At 37.1% G+C, this 23275-nt stretch overlaps 1 protein-coding gene across 4 annotated transcripts in view; it reads right to left on the minus strand.

Moving 5' to 3' along the window:
- Positions 1–23275, minus strand: part of ADD3 (adducin 3) — a 123869-nt gene that overhangs the window by 6680 nt on the left and 93914 nt on the right. For all 4 annotated transcript variants that reach the window (XM_007446520.1, XM_007446519.1, XM_007446517.1 and 1 more), the window contains exons 2-12: positions 20893–21110; positions 10452–10590; positions 8329–8480; positions 7249–7329; positions 6242–6391; positions 5613–5756; positions 5402–5500; positions 4092–4274; positions 3273–3530; positions 1854–1973; positions 1330–1416 (exon numbers count right to left, since the gene is read on the minus strand). In XM_007446520.1, coding sequence (XP_007446582.1) covers positions 1330–1416; positions 1854–1973; positions 3273–3530; positions 4092–4274; positions 5402–5500; positions 5613–5756; positions 6242–6391; positions 7249–7329; positions 8329–8480; positions 10452–10590; positions 20893–21081 — 1602 coding nt within the window. In that variant the 5' untranslated portion in view covers positions 21082–21110. The remainder of the gene's footprint in view (positions 1–1329; positions 1417–1853; positions 1974–3272; positions 3531–4091; positions 4275–5401; positions 5501–5612; positions 5757–6241; positions 6392–7248; positions 7330–8328; positions 8481–10451; positions 10591–20892; positions 21111–23275) is intronic.

A 23275-nucleotide genomic window follows, 5' to 3' on the forward strand; every position in this document is an offset into this window, starting at 1 on the left:
GAAAAGGTCTTAAAAAAAAAGCCTACACAAAGGTACACGAATCACAATACTCTCCTACTTCTTAACAATGATATGGAGTTAGGGGATAATATGGTGATGCTTTTCATTTTATTTGTAAACTAGAATTCTGTATCTATTACATGCACATCTGAAGGTAGATTACAGGGTTTCAGACTGTTACCTCCTATGCATCCTTTCCCAGAAAGCTATTAGAGGATGCGCTCGATGATAAAGGAGTCTCCTTTCTTAAGTAGGAGACATACGCTGCAGGAAACAGGACTACACGGTGAGAAGCACAGGAATCCTCAGGATGGGCCTGTACATCTGGCCTGAAGAGCACCTAGTCCAGATCTGGACCAGAAGGACAATGACAAAGGGCTAGAACTGAGAGATTACCTGTTACCTCTGACCCTATGGAAAATAAGATTAAGACAAGTTCGGGAATAACTAAGCCCAATGTATCCTAAGTACTAAGCCAATGAAAAAAGGAGGCAACTTTTTCTCCAAGGGGAGAAAAGTTGTATAAGAAAGGAAATGTCATCACGGGATACTACCTGGCTCGGCAGTAAGCGTTTAAAAATATAAGCACTGAGGGGCTTCCCTGGTGGCGCAGTGGTTGAGAGTCCGCCTGCCGATGCAGGGGACGCGGGTTCGTGCCCCGGTCCAGGAAGAGCCCACATGCCGCAGAGAGGCTAGGCCCGTGACCCATGGCCGCTGAGCCTGCAAGTCCGGAGCCTGTGCTCCGCAACGGGAGAGGCCACAACAGTGAGGGGCCCGCGTATTGCAAAAAAAAAAAAAAAAAATATAAGCACTGAAAGCTGACTAGACAAAACATTGTGGTACAACCTTACTGGGAGAGTGAAAAAGGGAAGAGCCTTGTGTAAATAGGCTAGATCCTCACGGTCCATAAAAGAAGTCACTACTGTCTTTCATTAATTCTAAGATGCACTTTTCTCCCACATTTTCTGATCCTGAAATTGGCATTCATCTTACAATTAGGTTTTTTTCTCTTTTAGTGATACATAAAATAATGGTACTTCTCATAGTTGATGAAATAGTTGATGAAATAGATTTGATGAAATACAGTTGACATCTAAAACTGATAAACCAAGAAAAAGCAGAATAAAGATGCTCTTTAGAAACAAAGGTATATGCTAGAATAAAGTCCATGCCCCTAGAAATTGGGAATTGAAGGCGACATTTTAAGTCTTGTGGATTCTTTGACTTTTTAACTTGTGTTTGTATTAACTTTAGTAAAGACAGATATTCATATTTAAAAAGCAAATAAATTAATGTGAAAACAAAGATCATATTGCTTTATGGACTTACAGAAGGAGGCTTATCCACAACAATTCCAGCAAGCAACTGAGATTGTGGTCCTGCTGTTTTCAAGTCATATCGATTTTGTTCTCGAATCTGAATTGAAACACAGTAACAAGCTCTTGGGGGCAACTCTGCAGGTGACCTTTGGCTTACTATTTGACCACCCCAGGGTAAGAGCCTCTTTAATTCCCACCCCCACAAAGCCCTCTTTTACCATCATAACAACTCACATTAATCTCTACTCTTCTTGATGTGTGATTTCCTATTGTCTTACATTATCAGAGGACTACATTTTTCACTAATACAGCAGAAATATGTCTAATACTTCTTCCCCGTATAGCCCGCTCACCAGAAACTAGAACAGAGCTGGAAGTACTCAGTACAAGCTAAAATTATACAGAATTCAATTTCAAATTCTTCTGTATGTAAACCTCGAAGCTTAGCATTAATCAGATTCAGTCACCAGTGATTTAAACATAAAACAGCATAAAAAGGCCTCCTCTAGTCATAGAAGATCGACCATGTCTTACCTTATTTCTCTTTTCCAGTACCTCATTCGGGTTTGTGTTTAAAGGAACAAACTGATTTGGATCTTCAATTTTGATAGGTGTTCCACTACTAACTTTTGAAGAGTCCTCTGCTTTCATCCACTAAAGAATCAAAAATTTTCTAGAATGAAGCTTTGTGTTAAGGAAACACGGTAGGTTCTTGACAACTGTTTATTGACTCCAGTGGGTGGGTGCATACACTGCTAATATTTTAAAGAATTTCACTGAGTAGTTTTCAGTGGTCAATTAGTGTATCTCCCATACTAGTTAGAATCAGCATTCACTTAAAAACAAACAAATGTCATTACTATTCACAGGAATACTAAATTATGCCTATTTAAATTTTTTCCTTTTGGCATTTTAAATATGTTGGTGAAAATATTTCAAGCATATAGAGCTTGATCTCACATTAACTCACATTCAGAGTTGCCACCTGCATTCAAGTTTTAAGTGATGATGGCTAAGAAGTCATCAAAAAGGACTCAAGAAATCTCTTAAGATTTAGTTTTCCAGATTTCATTTTTATTTTTGGCTGACAGAATGGGCCAAGCCCCTGACCAGCATTTTACAAAGGGGATAATCTTGTAGTAATCTATAGTATAATGGCACCACAGGGGTGGAAGAGCCTTAAATAATTCTTCTCATTTACCCGTTATATCCCTTAAAGAAAGCTAATATTCATCAAGATTAATGATGACTGGCCATTAGTTTCTGTCAATAAAATTAGTTCTGGGAAACGTATGTTCTTTTACTAGAAGATAAGAAATCAATATAGACTAGGGGGAAAAAAAAACTTTGATGCCTAGGTATTTCCATATTGAATACTACTGATTTATACAATAGGATGAACCAATTTTGAGTATCTAAAGAATATTTAGTGATAAACACTCCAAAATTAAACCAAATCTGAGACAAAATGCTGAGAAATTTAAGATAACCTGTTTCTTTACCTATAAGATCTTGCCTATGTGCAGTAATTCACAAAATCTGGCACCATTAGGTGTTGATAACTTTTATAGTTCTGATTCACAAGTACAATACAAACTACAAAGCAGTATCATGCAATGGGTAACACTGGGCTCCAGAGTCAGACTGCCTGCATTCAAACCCTGATTCTACCATTCACAAATGATTAATTAATCCCTCTGTGCCTCCGTTTTCTCACCTATAAAATGGAGGAGAAAAACAGCATCCTTTCCATATTAGGAGAAGTAAATGAGATAATTCATGTACGGCACTTAGAACAAAGTGCCTTGCACAAAGGTTACCTGATAAGTTATAGTGATATTATTGTTAATGTTATATTCTACTTCCCCAATATTTTCAACATAGACCATTCAATTCATCAGTAAACTAGGCAAAATATTTAGTAAAGGCAAACCACGTAAAGTAGGGGCATACTGTGATTTTGGTCCTGGGACTGGTCTCCCCATTCCAAGACTCCTCAGGCACATTCACTTTCATGTAGGTATTTGGTGAGTTCAGCCATCTTGTTTTTTCACGCTGCTGCCTCTGTGCCATGTATTTGAGAGGAGAGAGTGGCACTGTATCATCTTCAAAGGAAAAGGCAGTCACAGTTGCTGGGATCTCCACATCACTCTTGTGCCTAGGCTTTTCTCGAATGAGAGGATGCCTGTAAGCATAGCCTGTTCTATATCCCTAGGGGAGGGAAAAACCACATTTGAAGCTGTCAAACGTGTACCAAACACAGCATTTAGAGTCTAATTCTTTAAACAAATGATTCAATAAGACCCTTTTACCGAAAAACAAATAAAGGGAAGATCCTTCCAAACTCCATATAACCTCCACATAACACTAGAGTTGAAAATTAAGCAAATTTCAAGATCTGGTTAAAACTGATTTCAGCTGACAAGGCAATTTCCACTCACACAACTGTTCCTGACAAAGGTAATTTCGAAACTGCTCACCAGAAACATGTTCCTAGATATAAACTGGTTTTCTGGAGGCCAAATCTCAGTGCTCATTGAAGTATTTGTTCCTGGGTCTGAAGGCAATCTGCCTTCTGACTCTTAGTGCAAGGGGCTAATAACTAAGATAAGACGACAGTTGCATGTTTCACTGATTCTTAAAATATGCTGAATTCCTTCCTAGGGTCACACTCTGGAGTAAGGAGCATGTTCCAAAACCAAAGGGAGATGGAAACATCTGCTCTTGAATCTGGAAACATGAAATCAAGGTTATGTTCAATTTTTCACCTACCAAATTGTCCAGAGTCCTCATCAGCCCTTCAAACTCAATCTCGCCAACCTTCCATTTTTGATGGGCACCCATATTCACTCCTCCTCCTCCAGATGCTGCCACAGCGTGAGTGGAAGCTTTATACTTCTGAAGATCCAGTACAAGCAGATTGTCTACTCCACCTGCCCCTGCTAATGCCCGCACCTGTAACCAATGGCAAAATATAGAGGCACAGGACTGTAAAGACTAGAATGAGTATTTCACTTTTAAAGAGGCATAAGGTTGATTCAGCAAATCTCTGTAACACTTTCCTCCAGGCTGCCAACAAAGAAATACACTTGTGAAAGCAGGCAGCTGAAGTATCTTTTCCATCTATCTATACCTTCCAGGACTCTGACCCTCCCTGATGGAAAACACATTCAGAGCCATACCTTTCAATATATTTCAAGAAACTGAATTCTCTTGCCAAATTTTAAAGTTCTTTCCTTGCAGTTTTCCCATGGCAATCCAGTTAATACTTTTGTTGACAGTTATAATTTTAAAGGAATATAAACACTATACTGTGAATTTAAGAATATTTAGGCAAAAGTCAGCTCATTATCTCAATATAATTAAGCTTTTCATAGCCTCATTTGAGAAGAAGAGCGACCATTAAAGCCAAAAAAAAAAAAAGGTGGTTGTTAAGACAAGTTGGTAGAAAAAGTTTTTTCCCCCTTTTCTGTGGCCTTTCCAATAAATTCAGATTATTACCATTTGCTTCAAGAGAATCTGCTTGATTTTTCTTAAAGGGGGAAATTAGGGCCATTAAATGCATTCAGCTTCTCTGGGGAAAAAGTGGTTAATAAGTAATCCATTATAATAATAGGGCTGAGGCTGTGGCACCACTGGAAACTGCATGAGTTCATAAAACTTCTGGCACTGCTCTTACACTTTTTATAAAAGTGGCCACAACACAGCTGGTCTATTTTGATAACTGGTAGTCACCTTTCTCAATTAGCACCACATCACTAGAGGGTGAAAATGGAGAAATGTGCAACTATACCATCTTAAAAAGGAGGGTTATGAGGAAAATGATGCTTATGAAGCACTTAGATTTGGTATGTGTGTCTGTATATGAATTTTAATTTTCTTTCCTCCTGTTTTCAATTCAAGAGATACCTCAGTTGACCCTTTTTTTACTCAAGTGAAGCAGAACTTCTCTTAAAAGACAAAACAAAACAAGAAGCCACCAACGGATAGAACTCTGGAAATAAGTAAACACAATACCCAACACAACAAACAACAAAGCAAAGAAAAAAAAAAAAAAGAGGGGGGTAAACAATTTTTCTTACCTGGATCTCACAGGCTATCTGCACATTAAAAATGTAATGAAAAGCCTCCTCAACTGTTTCTCCAAGTGCTACCACACCATGATTTCTGAGTACCAGCACCTAAAATAGAATCCCAAAGCAATCACTTTAAATAACTGGCATAGCTCACACTGCTTTCATCAACAGTAACAGCAACAAAAATAGCTCCTTAGATAGAAACTCTACTACATACCTTACAACTTGGCCCCAGAACTTTCTGCAGTTGAATTCTCTCGTCCTGTTCATCAAGTGACCCTTGGTAGTCATAATAGGCGACATCTCCCAGGATCAGGGACTCCTGAGAAATTGGAAGGATCCCGCACTTCATGGAGGATACCTATTTGGTTGGGTTCATGCCAAGATAACACACTTAGTTACTAACTACACCTTCATAGGAACTGGATTCTTCAGTCAGCTCAGGGAGCGCTGGCCTATTCACTGTGTTCACCATTCCAGCCCACCTCCCACTTTAGTTCTTCACTTCTTCAAGAGAAAAAAAAAAAGACCTTTTGGGGATACTATTCAATTTACATGCTGTGCCAGATATTAGGAAAGAAGGCTTGCTCTAAAGAACTCAATGACCCCATTATTAAACTGATGAGTTCAAAAATGCAAATGCTATCTCTCCAGTTGTTTTCTAGAACAGGAGCATTTACTCCAAAGGGACTTTTGCTTTCTGGATATGCAGAGGATTAATACTTTGAAAATAACTTCAAATGGTGGGGTCTGAAAGAATGAAGATTATAAAGTATCATGTAAGGAAAGCCATGAAAAAATACACTTCCCAGGGTCATTGTTGATTTTGGCCCTTCAGTGACTTACAGCTGCCGTTGCAAGGGTATGGATGTGTATCACACACTTAACATCAGGACGTGTTGAATAGATGGCGGCATGGGGACTGAAGCCCGTGTGGTCAATTTTCAAATTAGTACTTCCCTGATCGACCACTTCTCCTATTATATTGACTTTCACCTGGAAAAATCAGAAAGACACAGTTAACTGGCACACATGCATCAAAGTTTCCTGTGTTTCATGAGCTAAACCAGGGGGTGGCAAACTTTTTGTCAAAAGCCAGATAGCAAATATTTTAGATTTTGTGGGCCTCTGTTGCAACCACTCAACTTTGCCACTGTAGTATAAAAGCAGCCACAAACTACTGTAAAAGAATGGGTGTGGCTTTGTTCCCATAAAATTTTATTTACAAAAACAGGTAGTCTGCAACAAAACTTAGCATTTAGCAAGAAGCACAGTTTCCAAGAAACTGAATAACTTAAGCTCTTCACTGAAGGTCTGGATAAGTCTAGCGTTTACTGAACTGGCTGGAAAATGTTCATTTACTAATTAACACTATAGCACCAGAACCAACGTAGTTCCTTCTCTTCTAGAGGCCAATGACAGTGGCTCGGGGTACAATCATGGAAAAACAAAATGCTAGAATGTCAGACCCTATACTCACACCAACTGAACTTTGTTTAAATCTAGCTATAAAATATACAGACTTTGTGTGGGGTTTTTTTTTTTGTTTTTTGTTTTTTTTAAAAAAACAAATTACAGAGAGTACAGGGTGAAAAAAATCAAGATTCTCTTCAAAACATAAATAGGGTAACTGATTAGACCAATTCATTTATTAGGCTCTTCAACTACCCTGTTTTTCTTGAATGCTAAAGCTTTTCTTAAAAATCAACATTAGCTTTCCAAATTCTTCCCTGTTCACTAGTAAATGTTCTTCTATCCATACCTTTTCTTGTTCTGTCCTGCATTAAAAGCTAAAATCTGTCAGAAAAGTACAAGGAAGCACAGAAAAAGTAACATAGGAATGAAAATTGTACCAAATTGGAGGCTGTGGCTTCAGAAAAAGACAGGCCTCTGGGAATTATTATTATGTGGTCTTGCTCCTTACTTATTCTTACCTGAGAGAAAGAAAAAACAAAACAAAACAATACAGATTTACTATGAGGTGTTCATATTTTGCAGTGTAAACATGACTAGGAATATATTTACAATGAATAACTGTAAGATATCTGGGGGGAAAAACAAAGCAGAAATTAAACCTGTGCAGCATGAAACTTTCCTTGAAAAGTTTTCTTCCCTCAAGCCCTCAAGTACTTGCTAAAAAATTCTGACATTAGTTTCTCATTTACTGGACTTACCTAAAAGTGTTATTTTGGGGGTTCTAAGGTTCTTTAGGGTCAGCTACATGCAGGAGAAACGAATGCCAGTATTGTTCAACCCAATACAATATGGAAATTAAGGGGAAATGGGCAAAGGAAAGAGAATAGATTCTCCTCCTAGGAACGAATTAAGGTGGAAATGGAAGGGGAAACCAAGGAATAGCTGGAGGAAGGGATGAAAAGTTGTAGGAAGACTACACCTCACATCTGTGCCATTTTCATCACACAATATTTTCATACTTTTTGCTTCCAAATATTGTCTTGTGTCCAAGTGGGGCAACATGAAAACAAGATGATGATGAATGGGAAAAATATATTAAAAAAATAAAGACGAGAGAGGAAACTTCCCTGGCCCCCTCTATTTTCCCTGCCCCAAGTGCTTTTTAAAGCATTTTTTAATATCACGGACTCTCAGATATAATTATTTTTAAAGCATTTTTTAATATCACTGACTCTCAGATATAATTAACACAGAGAGAGAAAACTCTGCCAGGAGGATTTCTTCCTGGATAGGTTCTGCGACTGGTCTGAATTAAGGAAACAACGCAGATAACAAATGGAGAAGAATGCTGGGGTAACGGCAGCCTCTCCCTGAAACATAAGGTTTATATCAGGAGGAGGCTGTGGTCCAGCGTGCTAGGTTCAGAGAATACCAGACTTCTGAGTAAAGGTGAGGAGAGTATAGTTGCCTTTAAGTTGGGATTTTAAAAAAAAGGAACTGAAAGACGAAGGACTCACTGAGATATATGTATTTGCCAGGTGGGCCCATCCAAACAAATCTGCAAGTCTGTATAGGCTGGCAAGTTTACAACGAGTAAGCTTTTCTCCCTTCATGTACGAGGATGTATCTGTCCCAGGAAGGTCATTGATAGGTGTGACCATGCCGAGACCTAAAAGAGGAAAAATTGTGGAGAAGGATTCGGGTCAAATAATTCCTTACCTGAAAATTAGTTGCCAGGAAGCAGCCTGAGTCCGAGAGTGTCCCAGCCTGTAAATGATGATCTGAAACCTATCAGCCCACACAGTGTTGCATTAGCTTATCTTCCTTCAGAGAAGTACACTGAGAGTAAAAATACGTATCAGCTATCGCCTTGCTGTTTCATCTAGCACTTGTTCGAGAGTGATGTTAGGGAGTCAGGCTCACACCACTGGGGAAAAATAGTCACAGGATCCCAATGGTAAAAGTGTTATTAACACTGAGGTTATTGCTAATTTTATGATGAAAAGATTTCAACAGAAAGCTATTGTACCTTTCTAATACCTCTTCTGACTTTTATTCAAACAAAAAATATTTAAGAATGCAGTCAAACAGCAGTCTGGTTTCTGCCCTCACCAAGCAACAAAAACGAGTCTTAATCTCTAATGACCCAATTGCTGAATTCAACTTTCGCTCAGTCTTCATCCTCCTGGACACCATTTCCCACCTCTTTCCTAGACTTCTTTTCCAGGCCTGTGTGGTACTATCGTGGACCTCTTATCCGTTAGCCCTTATGGACTCTTGTTAGGATGCATGGCACATGACAGATAATCAATGTTATAGAAAAAGTGAACAAAACTAGCTCAACATTTTAACTTTCCTGTTGATGCTGATAGAATGTTTCTATCAGCATAGAATGGAAGAGTGAGTGATTTTGGAACTCATCGTTCTTCTCACCATCCATCTGCCACCCCCGCCATCACCACATTCAAACCTGTTGCTAAGTCTTCTCTCCTCTTCCTTGGCTATGCCTTTCTCACTGATCTCTTCCTTCTTTTACCCGCAACCACTACTTTAGTTCAAGCACTTATAGTTCACTTTGGGACTCTTTCAAAGATTCTTTAGCCAGTATGTATGTCCCAGCATACTGATCCACTTAGGAGTTCTACTCTCACCTTGCACGTTCCCACCATCATGTCTCTTTTCATACCATTCCTCTATTTGGGAAGTATTTGAATTCGTTGAACTCCTGTTTGTAAATCTTTAACCAAAAAGAAAAAAAGGAAGTAACAAAGGAAGAAAGAGAAGGAAAAGAAAAGTCCCTGATGGTCTGGGACTCTGTGTAGTTCTCTGCATGTCTCTCTGAGATGTAAAGTGCTTGGACTCAACGCCTTATGATTCTTGGTATCCTTAGTGTTCAGTCCACCAAATTGGTGCTCTCACTAAAGAACCGTTGAATGAATAAAATGTCCTAAACCCTTTTACACCAAGTTCTAACTGCTCCATCCTTTAAAGTCTGGTTAGTTGAGGCCTCTCTTCTTCCACAAAGTTCTCTCAGTCCACTTCAGCCAATAATCAATTCCAACTCTGAGTTCATAGCAAGATGACTTAGAAAAGGTCATTAGACAATTTCTTACCAGCTGCTTTGTAATTATTTCCTCTACAGTTACCTTGCAATTTTGTTTTGTTTTTTTTTTCTTTTTGCAGTACGCGGGCCTCTCACTGTTGCGGAGCACAGGCTCTGGACGCACAGGCTCAGCGGCCATGGCTCACGGGCCCAGCCGCTCCGCGGCAGGTGGGATCCTCCCAGACCGGGGCACGAACCCACGTCCCCTGCATCGGCAGGTGGACTCAACCACTGCGCCACCAGGGAAGCCCTACCTTGCAGTTTTAATCTTTTGTGCATTCACTGTATGTTTCCTCAATTCAAATATGCATTTATCTGGGGCAGGGACCACATTTTATAACTATTTTGTAATCCTCACAAAGTGTAATAAATGTCTGGTTGGTATGAAAAAGTAAGAGATCCTAACACTATGTTACTCTAACTATTAGATGTTATAAACTTAAGGACTGAACCAGATCAGAATATGCTGCTAGAAATGTGCAGTGTACAAATTAGAGATGAAATTACTGTCTTTTAAACTTTACGAAACTGACGTACTGAGGGGAGGTGAAGTAAAGCCCGAGAAAGAATTGGCCATGATGTAATCTGCAATCTGTTGTAATGCTAGTAATCCAGTTGGATTGTGGCCTTTCTTCATCTGTTCTTGAATAAGGCATTCCAGGTCTTCCCGAAAGGCCTGTAATACACAAAAATAATCACTGAGCACATGCATCTCGCTTGGAGCAGAACGACCCAAACAACTTGCTCTGATGTAATCAGTCTTCTTCCCCCATCTCTCTCTTGAATAGCTTTCATGTACATTATTTTAAAACAAATATAAAACACAAAATAATAAAATGAAAACACTGGAAGAAGAAGCAAGAAGCTTGCTTTCGGGGAGGGAAAATCATTAGGCATTCTTAATCTCAAAGCAAATGAGCTATATTACAACATCTATAATAGACAGGTATAGGTAAAAGCTACTTTGTTAATAATATGCAACTAGAGCACCAAGTACAGACTGATGTAAAAAGAGACCCATTCCTTGCCTAGCAGCTCATTATCTAGGTTAGGATAGAGTTCTTATCTGAATGAGGCATGACTCTGACTATAGCAACTCGCAGCAAAAGTTTTCACTGAGACATAGTAAATCATGGCTTCCATTTTACGATTTCCATGGCAATTCCGTAGCTCTATAAACTCTGCAAGCAAACTTAAAAAGCTGAGAGTTGATTACTCCCCTTATGCAACACTGTGCTAAAGAAAGAACTTTTCCCCCCAACTTCGGGTACTGTATGTTCCTGTTCTGGAGTGCTGCTTTTCTTTCTTTTCTTTCTTTCTTTTTTTTTTTGTGTGTGTGGGGGGGTATGTGTGGCAGAAGCAGTATTTATATAAATAAAAATACTGAACATTAAGAGAAAATTTTCTATTCCAGTAACCCTTGAATTGCTAATATGATTCATCATTTGAAACATCTCCCAATCTTTCACATTAGTTGAAATAGCTGGTTTTGTATTTCTATCACACTCAACCAACACTTATTTTATTAAATTCATCATTTATTCTCTTGCTCATGTTTATATTCATTCATCTTAAACATGAAGGCTCTTGCAATAGAAACCATCTAGACCTCGCTCTCCTGTTTGAGGTTGTTTACATGTATAGCAGAATATGCGCTGCTGGAAATTAAATTCAGTTTGTTCCCACCTCACCTAAGAGGGAGAAGGCAGAAAACTGCTTTGGAAACATTACCTCCAAGAGGGGTAAATATAAACACCATGGAGATAATTGGGAAATCCTCCTTAGAAGAGTGACTCTCCTTCAAGTCGCTGAGAATAGCCCTCCTCAGAAGGCTGGGAATAAGATCTCCTGGAGCAGTTGCTTAGATGTGGCTTTGCTTAGAGGATGGCTGAACACCTCTGAGGTTTTCAGAAGGAAGAACTTTTTAAAAAAATTTAAATAATGGCAGAGAAGCCCATGGTGAAAGTGGAAATGTGGTTGTGAGGCTATGAGGTGGTAGTACATATTAGAACCAGTACTGACTCATGCTTGTGCTGCTTTTAGAAAACTTTCTGCTCATACAGCAAATGGATGTTTGAATGATTAATTTTAAAAATACTAGCTGTGACTTTATTTGAATTCTGAGTTCATAGAGAAGTTTATACCAGTTAAACATGGTTTTTCTTTTACAAATTCAAGGCTTATTAAATGTAAATCCTTAGCATAATTATAAAAAAATTCTAAACATCTAATTCCATTGACTTTTATCTAGTTCATTTAAATACATGATTTAAACCAGAGAAACTATCGTATAAAATATTCTCTACAAAGACACATTACATTTATCAGAAAACTCCATTAGTACATTTCTAAGACCTTGTGAACATAAAATGGTTGTGAGCTGCATATGAGATGGATGGATGCATTCATACTGATGAGTAACATGAGTGTTTTACCATATTTAAGGCTGAAAGGAAAAGAATCTTCCAGATATACTCATTTATCTTTATATAAACTACAGAAAACTTCTAGACACCTGACAGTGGGCCAAAATGCTCTTCTGAAACTTTATCTTCCCTTCAAAACCAAACTCTAAACCTTCCACAGTTCAAAGCAGCTATAACCGATATTCTTTGATTTAGTGTAAAAAAAAAATTTACACCTACTGTATGTATCACAATAGATCTGAGAAGTAGGCATAATTTATTTTATTGAATGCACCTTATGTTACTCCAGGAAGAATTTAAGGCAGATTCCATAGATTAACATGACACGAAAATAAATATAGGTAAGAAAAATCAAGCTAACGAGAAAATAGGCATATGAAGGTAAGATAGAGCCAGGAATGAGGTTAAGATACAAAGAGCATACTATAAAATTGTATCCTTTGCTAGAGATGGGCCAACTTTTATCTAAAGTCTCCAGCAGCCAACATGAATCAACACAATCGCTCAATATGCTGGTTTACAAGGGTTTTAAGAAATAAAAAAACCCCAACTAGTTGCTCAAGAGAATCACAACTATTTATGACCCTGATGAGAAATTTTTGCTGGGTGGATTGAGAAAGCTAAATAAGAAAGGTTGAAAAATTCATTCACAGAGGTCACAGAGCTGGTAAATGTCAGAGGCAAGGACTCAGGTCACATGCTTTTTTTATCAGTGAAAATGCTTTTTTTACTTCCATTTACCCCATAGTATGATGAGTACCATCCTAAAGCTTTGAGATGATCCATGGTGTCACAGAGGAATGTGAAGGAAAGCCCTTCTGTAATTAAGAAAAAAATATGAATTTCCCCTTTAAGGCTAGTGAATTGCTTCTATGCAGTATAGAAGAAGAAAATAATTTTCAAAGGAAATGAAATGTCCCCAGCCTTTTTATATAGTTGACAGTGCTTCAACAGATATGAATTCTTCTATTCCAAAAGATTTAATGTTTTTTTGTCATGAACATTTATAACTCAGTTATTATGTTCCAAATATTTCTGAAATATTGTTCAGATAATTACCTAAGCCATAAAACAGTCAGTATAAAATTTACTAATGATATAAAATTGTTTCAGCTGGTTTTTAAAATTTATCAGTAAACTTAAGCTTTCGTTAAAATAATAAAAATTTTGTTTGTCTTTATGGTGGATAGTTAATCATATTCCTACTAAAATTCAATGTTAATAAAATAATCCTTTACAGTTGATACATTTGAATCTCACAACAAAGTCCTGAAATAGGCAATGACTTGCTCACGGTTACACAGCTAACAAGTAAATGGAATAAAGATTCAAATCTCGAACTCTCAGCTGGGCACAGATATTTGCCTAATTTTATCAGAGATGGGTTGTATCACTGAAACCAAATACAGGCATACCTTGTTTTACTGCACTTTGCAGATTTTGTGTTTTTTACAAATTGAAGGTTTGTGGCAACTCTGCCGAGCAAGTCTATCAGTGCCATTTTTCCAACAGCATTATTTTAAAATTAAGGTATGTACATTGTTTTTTTAGACACAGTGCTACTGCACACTTAATAGACTACAGTATAGTGTAAATATAACTTTAACATGCACTGGGAAACCAAAAAATTCATGTGACTCACTTTATTGCAACGTTTGTCTTATTACAGTGGTCTGCAACTGAACCTGAAATATCCCTTAGGTATGCCTGTACAACTAATAAGGCAGCAGGTGTGCTGTGATCAGAAATGTGAGTAAACCTCTTAGGCTAGATTAGAGCATTAGGTTATAATGATAGATAAAGCAAAAAAAATTATACAGCAGATCTTGGAGTACCAAAACTTGCCCTCTTATAGCTAGGAATTCTCCCACCAAAGCAGAATGAGAAACTCAGTTATAAGCAGGGGAGCAAGATCACATGCTGGGGCTTCTGAAGTCAGATTAAACCAACAATTCCCTAGGGTCTCTACTAGAGAAGAGTCAGGTTAAAATATCAAACAACACATACACATATGTGGTTTTACAGCATAAACCGTCTTCCTTCTCAGACAGAGAAGAACAGAGAAGAGAAGGCAGTCCCTGAATACATGAATACGTGAACATGAATAAGGCAGAGTGCCATCGGGGTGATAGATTCCTTAAGGCCTTCAAAAACCAAAATACAGTCCAATGAATTATGATTATAATCTTCAAAGTGTTGTCACAAAAGCATAAAAATGCTTTAAAAGTCAGCGATATTGTATTTAACCCTATGTATACATTTCCACAGAAACAGTTGTCTACTATGTGCTAGGCACTGCACTACATGCTTTTATGTTATTTCATTAAACTGTCACAACCACCATGTGAGGTCCATTTTTACCAACAAGGAAAAGTGAAGCTCAAGTTAAGTGAGTTTCCTAATGTCACATAGCTATTAAGTGGTGCTGAGCCAAGATCCAAAACAAACACTATATGCATCCATGCATGTATAAAACATTTATATAAACAGATTAAAACTGGAAATGATGAGAAAATGGGCTGACCTCTCACTTAGGTCACAATAGTCTGGTACTCCAGGATCTCTACAATCTGTTAGGTCAATTCTTGGCTCTATCTCCCATTACTACCTCATGCTCTGGTAGCCTATGAGGTTTGCTGAGCATTCTCTGATCACAACTTGTACTTTTCTATCCTTGCTCACTGTATTTTGTCAAATGGAAATGCTGGCTTCTACTGTTCCTCTACCAGACGAATCCTTACCCTTTACTCAACACTCATCTTAAAATGTCACCTTCTCCTTGAAGTCTCTCTTTTAATCACCACAGTTAGGAGGGATCTACATATTTCTTCTCTTCTCACCCCACTTTGAATTATTTTAACATTTGCCTATACTACATTTAGGGTAGCTACCATGATTGTGAGTTATTTTTCATACTCTACTATACAGTAATAGCTGATGGCCGGGACTGTGTCTTTCACACTTCTAGAATCTCCTGGACACGATTATTCAGTGCTCAATCATTATAATCGTAAGTTAGAGCTTCTTTTCTATATTTTCCTAGATATAAGGAAAGAATGCAAAGAATCTGATCTCCCCTTGAGTTAATGAGAGCAAAGATCCATTTCATAGTTTATTAGCACTGGAACCTGAAGTTCTAGAATACAGTCTTCTCAGTGTGTCACTTGAATGAGAAATTCCTCCTGTATAATAAGGCTTGTCCATCATCTAATGGGAGGAATTCAGTTCTTTAAAATAAGAAATGAGTCTTCCCAGAAGGTTATACCTTTTTGAAAAGTCATTTAATTCTTCAACTCAAACAAAATCCTACTTGAAAACTTGGTTTGTCTCCAGAACATTATAGTTTGGACAGCTCTCTCATCAAACACATGTCCAAAAAAGTGTGGTTAAAAAAAAAAAAAATCACTAGGTGAAAAACAAAATGTTTAGAGAGAGGGTGCCTGCCTTTGAAGCCTTCTCTGAGTCTCCCCCATTTCACTTGATACTTCTGTCAATGTTGAAGGAGTGATCCTGTAAACTTTGAATTCATAAAGGTATGGATAAAAATAAACTTGTAAAAACACAAAAGATTCAGAGATTTGAGATTCATGTAAGGTCAGAGTATACTTTAAGTATACTCTTAGAGTATATACTTTAAGTATATACATATTCATGTATACTATACACCAAAAGTAGGAGTAATTTGAAACATCAGATCTTAAGGCTTCTGCATCTAAGATCAGAACTTTCAGGAGAAAGTGGCAATAGATGAAGGATTTTTTATTTTTAAATCACAGAAAAGAGAACCAATTTGATAAAAGAAACTGACTTGATGTGACTATTTTGGTTAAGGCTAAAAGAAATTACATAGACTGACCTATAAGTAATGTCTAACTTATGAAAATCAGTTAACAGAATACTGATAAGTATCAGAACTGGATTTTAAATATCCACATCTGGATGTTCTACCTCATAATAATTACTAGAAAGAAAAACTGGAGCAAAAATAAAAACAGATTACAGACTTGCTGCTCCCAAGGCACCCTGTAATTATGCTATTAGATCTCTCATAAAGTGGGATTAGGAGCATAACAAACTTACTTAGAATTTTTCCATTAAGAAATGTATTCATTTGGAAATAGATTACCACTGGTCCTGTTGAAAGGAGAAAACACAAATAAACCAAATTTTCTTCTGGATGATCTTTCTCCTGTATCTATGTGTCTTAATTAATATAAAGCTAAAGGTTAGAATATCTTTTCTTAAAGCTGGTATAAAATAAAAATGCAAACAAAGTTAATGAAGAATACTTGTATCTGAAACTTCCGAAGTGACCAGATCAATCATGGTAATTTTGACCAACTATTCTAACTGAGGTGATCTGTTAACATTTTAGGCCTTGATTACAGTGATATTCTAACATGTATATGGCTTTGAAGTTTCTCCTATCTTTAAAATAAGTTTGAAGCATTACACACTGCCCTTTTATTAAGAAATGTTAGTGTGTCATGTGCCTGAGCAATCACCACCTACACTCCTGTTGTCCTATCTTTCAGAGTAACACTGCACACTTCCGTTAACAAGTCTAAATTGCTTCTTATAGTGATATGGCTTAAGAACGTTCATTCTTTTTCTGAAACCCACCAACTGATTGTCATTTAAGCAGTCAAGTTCAGTAGGAGCTTGTTGGACAACATTCAAGTGTTTAATGACTCAAAGCCCACTCAGCTATTCATATATCCATCCATCCATGTATTCAGAATTTACTAAATATCTACTATGCACAATGTGCTATTAGTTTTCAACTTACATGATTCTTTAACTTTGATGAGGTCCATCATTTAATTCTAACAGTTTGCCCTGGACACTTCATTCCGAGACAAGGGCAATCATATATATGTCATCAGAGACATATATATGAGGAATATATTGGTCAAAGAAAACTTATGGATTCTCCCGAGTGCATTAACAAAATCTCTAGCTAAACAAGTTTACTCGCCAGCTCTTAATTTCTAAGACAAATACTTTCTTAAATTAAAAAAAAAAAAAAATGACAAAAGGCCGTGAAATTCCTAGAAAGAAGTAATAACTTGGAGTTAGGATGAGACAAATTGCTCTTATTTTCTCAGCTCAAGGCAATAAGGTGTCAAGTTTGTTATCCAAATTTACAGACACCAAAATGTCTTATGATTCGAAACTCTTCTTGAGTTGGGCTGAATTAACTTGAGCAAGAGAATTTCAAGAAGAATGAAGCAATAATATATGAGTGGAATTTTTTCATAGTTATTGAATGCTTTAAGTGATACAGCCTAGTGCATAAGGGTGAGAGCTTTGGTGTTTACATCCAGACCCCACCATTTAACTAAGCTTGTAAAAACTTCTGCAAGTTATTTAATGCCTCTAAGTTTCAGTTTATTCAACTGTAAACTAGGGATAGTAATACTTCTTTGATTGAGTTGTTTTGAGGATTAAATAGGATTTGATGCATAATAGGTGCCTGGTACATAGTAAGTGCTTTAAAAAAAAGCATTATACTTTGCTTTTATTAGTTTTTCTCCTGATTTCCTTTCTTCCCAAATGAACTCAGCAATTAAAACAGAAGGATTACAAATTTGTTTCTTACGAACATGAATTAGTAATACCTTTGATTTTGATCTTTATTGGTTATGGGTTTTGTCCAACAGAGTGAACCCCAAAATTCACAGGAGACACACAAAGGTTTTAAGAAAATTATATTCACAGAAACATTACAAGCTTGGACTTAAAGAAACAAAGAGAGTACAAAAAGGAAAGAGGTCTTTGAACTCTAAAACCTCTACAAGTGGAACCAAAAGCTCAGAGGGCAGAGCCAAGAACTAGGGAGACTCATTCCTACTAAGTAGCAGGACTGAATCTTCATCAAGGGAACTGCCAAACATTTGCCCAGGTGAATTTCAGAATTGCTATGGACCAGTGACTTCTTTGTACTCCCAATTTTCTCCCTTTTTGAACAGGAATGTCTATAGCAGTTATCTTTGCCTGTCCCACCACGGGGTGTGTGTGGGGCAGATAACTTGTCTCTTTAGTTCTCCGGCCTATAGATTGAGAGGAACTGTACTTAAGAAATTACACTTGAGGAGTATCATCTATACATGGACCATATTTAGATGATGATAGTCTGGATTCAGGCTAATGTTGTAATAGGATGAAACTTTTGCAGGGGTGTTAGGAGATGGTGAGTGTATTTTGCATGTGGAAGGAGGAGACGGTGAGTGCATTTTGCATGTGGAAGGAAGGTAAATAAATTGTGGCAGACTGTGATACTTCTAAAATAAATTGTCATCAGAGAGTGGACAATCCTCCCCTCAAAAGGTGGAGCTTAATTCCTCTCCCCTTGAGTATGGGCTGAACTTAGTGACTCACTTCTAACTAATAAATATGGTGGAAGTGATGGTGTTTAATGTCTGAGATTAGGTCATAAAAGGCACTGCAGGCTCCTCTTTGCTCTCAGATACTTCCTCTGGGGGAGAACACTCAAACAGCCTCAGGTTAAGGTCCATGTGGCAAGGAACTGTAGCCTTTTGCTGACAGTCATGTGAGTGACCCATCTTAAGATCAGAAACTTCCACCCCAGTCAAGTCTTCAGATGCAGCATCCCTGACTGATGTCTTGACTGCAACTTTATGAGAGACCTTAAGCCAGATCCACTCAGCTAAGCTGCTCCTCAATTCCTGACCCACAGAAATGACAAGCTAATAAAAGCTTGCTGTTTTAAGCTGCTAGGTTTTGTTATTTAGCAATACAGGCCACCATGTATCATTTCCTGTGGTGAAAAGTTTGTTGTATTAAAAGAAATTTGAAAGCCATTGTCCTAAAACATGGCAGAAAGACAAAATGTATACACTTTTCCAAGTCTTTCACAAACAAGATTTTAAATTCACTAGCAAAGATCTAGGGAAAAAATGATCAATCCACAATTCTTTTAAATTTTCTTTGTTTCTCTCTGGGCTAAAAATTATCACTCTTGCTATATGAACATGGAAATGACAATCTATACACCTGCCCTTTCCCATTCTTTCATTAAATTCCCCTGGGCATAAGTAAAATTGATACTTTTAAGCCAATCTACAAGTAGCAAAACACAAGTAAAAACATTAGGTAATCTCCTCACTGTTATACTGTCATTAGTTTAGTGGAGAAATTATTTTTAAAAAACCCTGGCATAGAAATGTAGTTTGGTACTTTTTCCTTTTAAACTTTAGCTAGAATTGAATGATCCTCTTTGGAGCACTTCCCAAAGAAATCTCAATATTTAATAATCTTGAACAAAATCTGAACTTCATCTCATTCTTTCAGTTACTTTATTCTATATATTACCATAATCCTTTGGCTAATGGGTTTGTTCTTCAAAGCGGAGTTTCTTTATAGAAGGAAATATATCTATATAATTAGCATGCTCTTCAAGTATTTATAAACATAGAAACTAGTCTGCATAAAAGAAGGCACTGAACATTTAGTCCCTCATGATGACTTTTCTGGTTAGTCTCCTTTTCACTGGGAAAAGGTTTCTTTAAGGGTTTATTTAAAGGATAGCTTTACATTTAAGCTGTACTTAAATTCCTCAAAGCTTGCCTTGCTTTTATAACTTGTACTTGCTTTTATCTAGGCCACTGATATATAAGAATTACTCAGGAGTGGAATTCCCCTTTGGCTTTGGACTCAGCCTCTGTGATTAAATCCACAAGGGCACAACAAAAATGATTCACCAGGGCCACCTCAGGCAGTTCTATGTCTTGGTGTTTATTTTAGTACCTAAGTTGGAAATCTAATGGAACCCCAACCTGGGCATCGTGTGTCTATGTATGCTGAACTCTGTCTTAAGGGGCCCATGATCTTCATTATACATAAAGCTATGAATTCACTTTGCATGTTAAACCAAGCTGTTCACTCATTTTCTAAAACTTATATGTGACCTTTACAATTCCACTAAAGGTTTGTAAGAAACTTAACAAATCACTTGAATATGATTTACAAAGTCTGGATATTTCTGTGCAGACAGAATTTTCAGCTTGAGTTAAGGTTAGAATCCATGTTTAATCTAGTTAGTTTGGTGCGTATGCATATATGTGTGCCTACATTAGGTGTATGTAACATTAGGCTGCCAAATCACAGACATCCTCATGAACCTTAAGTCTTCCTATGCTGCTCTGAGTGTCAAGATACCCAAAGGAAGAAGAAAGTATGTTATGGGGTGTATCTATTTCTTGGTTCCTAACACTTCACTCCTACCTTTATTTTCTTCACAGATATTCAGTCTGTAATGGGGATCCTTGAGTTCAGTAGCATCTTTTGTCCTCCTTTAATGAAACATTACACTCAGAAATCACTCAAGAAAATTTATCCTACCAAGAAGGTACCAGTTTATTATTAAAGCCTTGCAAATGAAATTTATAAATTAGGTGCTTATTTTGCCTCTGAAAGACTGGGGACAACTAGTCACTCTTCCTCCACCCCTCTTCTAACCTGAGAGTATCACTGTATCAAGGTTTCCAAAGAGGAAGAAAAATTATAGCCTTCAAATTATTTTGACTCACCGGACTTTGCAAGATCTGAGTAACTCGTTTCCTCTGCTCCATCATATTGAAGTCTTGCCGTAGATCAGGAGACATGTTCCTCTCCCTTATGTATTCTGGGTCATTTTCATTGATGCGGTCAAAATACCTCTCTTTGTGAGGCACGCTGGGAGGAGTAGTGACCACGCCTTGGCTAGCATCTGAACTCATGCTTCAAGTCTGCCAATTCTCCTTGCTATCTGCATTAATAAACACAAAGTAGGACATTCATAATAAATTCATTATTAAATTCAAATTTTACACAGGTCATGCAGCACTTTTTTTTTTTTGCCCTCAGAGTAACAGTGGCAACTTTCTTTAAAAAGTAGCTTTTCAAAAAATATTAGAACAATTTTTTACTAAGGTAAAAATATCTTAGATTACAATGCTAAATTGGAAATTGATATTTTCAGAGCAACTTGTGGTTCAATTATAATAATGCCATCAACTGCTATATGAATTTTTTAAAGAAGCAATGATCAAAATATCCAAAAGTAAAATGCCACACCTAAGACAGCAAATTTTCACGATTAGTGATTACTGTTAGTGGAGATTCTCTTTCCTCTATTACTCATGCTTTTACGTTAGACAAAACTCTGGCCATATTTAATGATCATTATTTTATAGTGAATGTAGTTTTGGTTTATTAACACATGAGAGAAACACCGTTGTAAGCTTTTCAAGTTCCAAGGAAAATGTAGGAATTATTAAGGTTGCCAGACTATATAACTTTAGCAGATAGTGCTTCAAATCCAAGTAAGAAAAAATAAAAAGCCGTTCAGAAACCACAGGAACAGCTGATTCATTTAATTATTACTGACACTTAGGATAACCCTTGACTTTATGCCAGGGAAACAAATTCATTTGGGCTTTGCTACAGCTGAGCACCTAATCAACCAACTGTAGCTAGATCAACAGGACAGTTATTTAACATCCATCCCCAGCCCCAGGCTGTGATGGCTTGTGCTAGAAGTTGATGAAGTCATCTGACCCGGTGCTTCTCAGATTGTCTGTGGTGAAGGACTTTCTCCAATTTGCTGTAAACCAGTATTTTTGTAAAATACAAAATAATGCATTTAGATGTCACGGCAATGTCAAACTGCATGAAGTTTCTAAATGCTTAATATTATATTCTGTACTTGTCACGGACTGCAGTCTGCAGACTGGCACTGGATCCTGGACCACACTTAGAGTATCACTGACCTAGCAGAGAGTAACAGTCACTGCACACTGAAGGAATGCTTCCTCTAATTTTTAGATGTGATTTGGCAAAAGCCTAAATCAAGAGAACAGGACACCACTGATTAGTGTATCCCTTTACATAGTTGTTCTTTTGAACTGAATGTAGAAAGTGCAAAGAATGTGCAACACGGAAGAATAAAACGAAACAAATTTTAAATAAGAAATTGTAAAGACGGCTTTGCTTAACACAATTTTCTCTACAGGTGGTAACAAATGCAACCTGTTCAATATAAATGACTGGGTAACAGAAAAAAACATTCTCACTACAAAATGGTATTTATTCAACTGATTATTTGCCTAGTAAGAAGAATCACTTCATAATAAGGGAAATTAAATGTGAAAAATTCCAAGTATTCTTTTTCTATTTATGTAGAAAACTAAGGGGAGAGAAATATCTGTGGACCTGAAACTCTGAAGATTCTTCACAGCCTTGGATTCCTTCTCAGCAGAATAGTTTCTAGGTAGATCCAGAAGGGAAAAGGCAAGGGCCACCTTTTTTCTTAGGGATCTGAATCCCTGATAAAGACCAGAGATACCTGATCTCATCTTTTAAACACAATAACAACCAGTGAGGTTACCATATTTGTCTCTAATAATAGTCTTCTCTGATAGAATTCATTTCTAAAGCTGCCTTGACTCAACTTAGCCCAAGCAAACTCACTGCAAGACATTAAACATTCTTGCGTTAATTCTGGTCCTGGAAATGTAAACTTATTCTGTTAAATAATTTTTGCAAAACAATGTTAAAACTGTTTTCTTTTACTTGCCAACAACAATCTCATGCAGAACATTCTAAAAGCTACCTAAATTATTTTAGTGTACTACCCCAAAAATTCATGAAATATGGTTAAAAACACTTTATATCATATGGCTTTAATGAAATTCTGATTTTATGACTAGAAAGCAACTAATCAGTGAAGGAACTGTGAAAAATGAGCTTTTCTATAACTGAGCCTTCCACATGCTAATTCATTAATTTAAAAATTGGGAGAAAACACTCAACTAAAGGATGAATATCTGATCATTATATGTGTTCTCCACAGGATAAATGGCCATTTTTTCTTCTTTTTAGTATAACATCCACTATTAATGGAATGATCCTGGACATATTATATTCTTCCAA

The sequence above is a fragment of the Lipotes vexillifer genome, unplaced genomic scaffold (genome assembly GCF_000442215.2).
Source record: "Lipotes vexillifer unplaced genomic scaffold, Lipotes_vexillifer_v1.1 scaffold1444, whole genome shotgun sequence".
Lineage (NCBI taxonomy): Eukaryota > Metazoa > Chordata > Mammalia > Artiodactyla > Lipotidae > Lipotes > Lipotes vexillifer.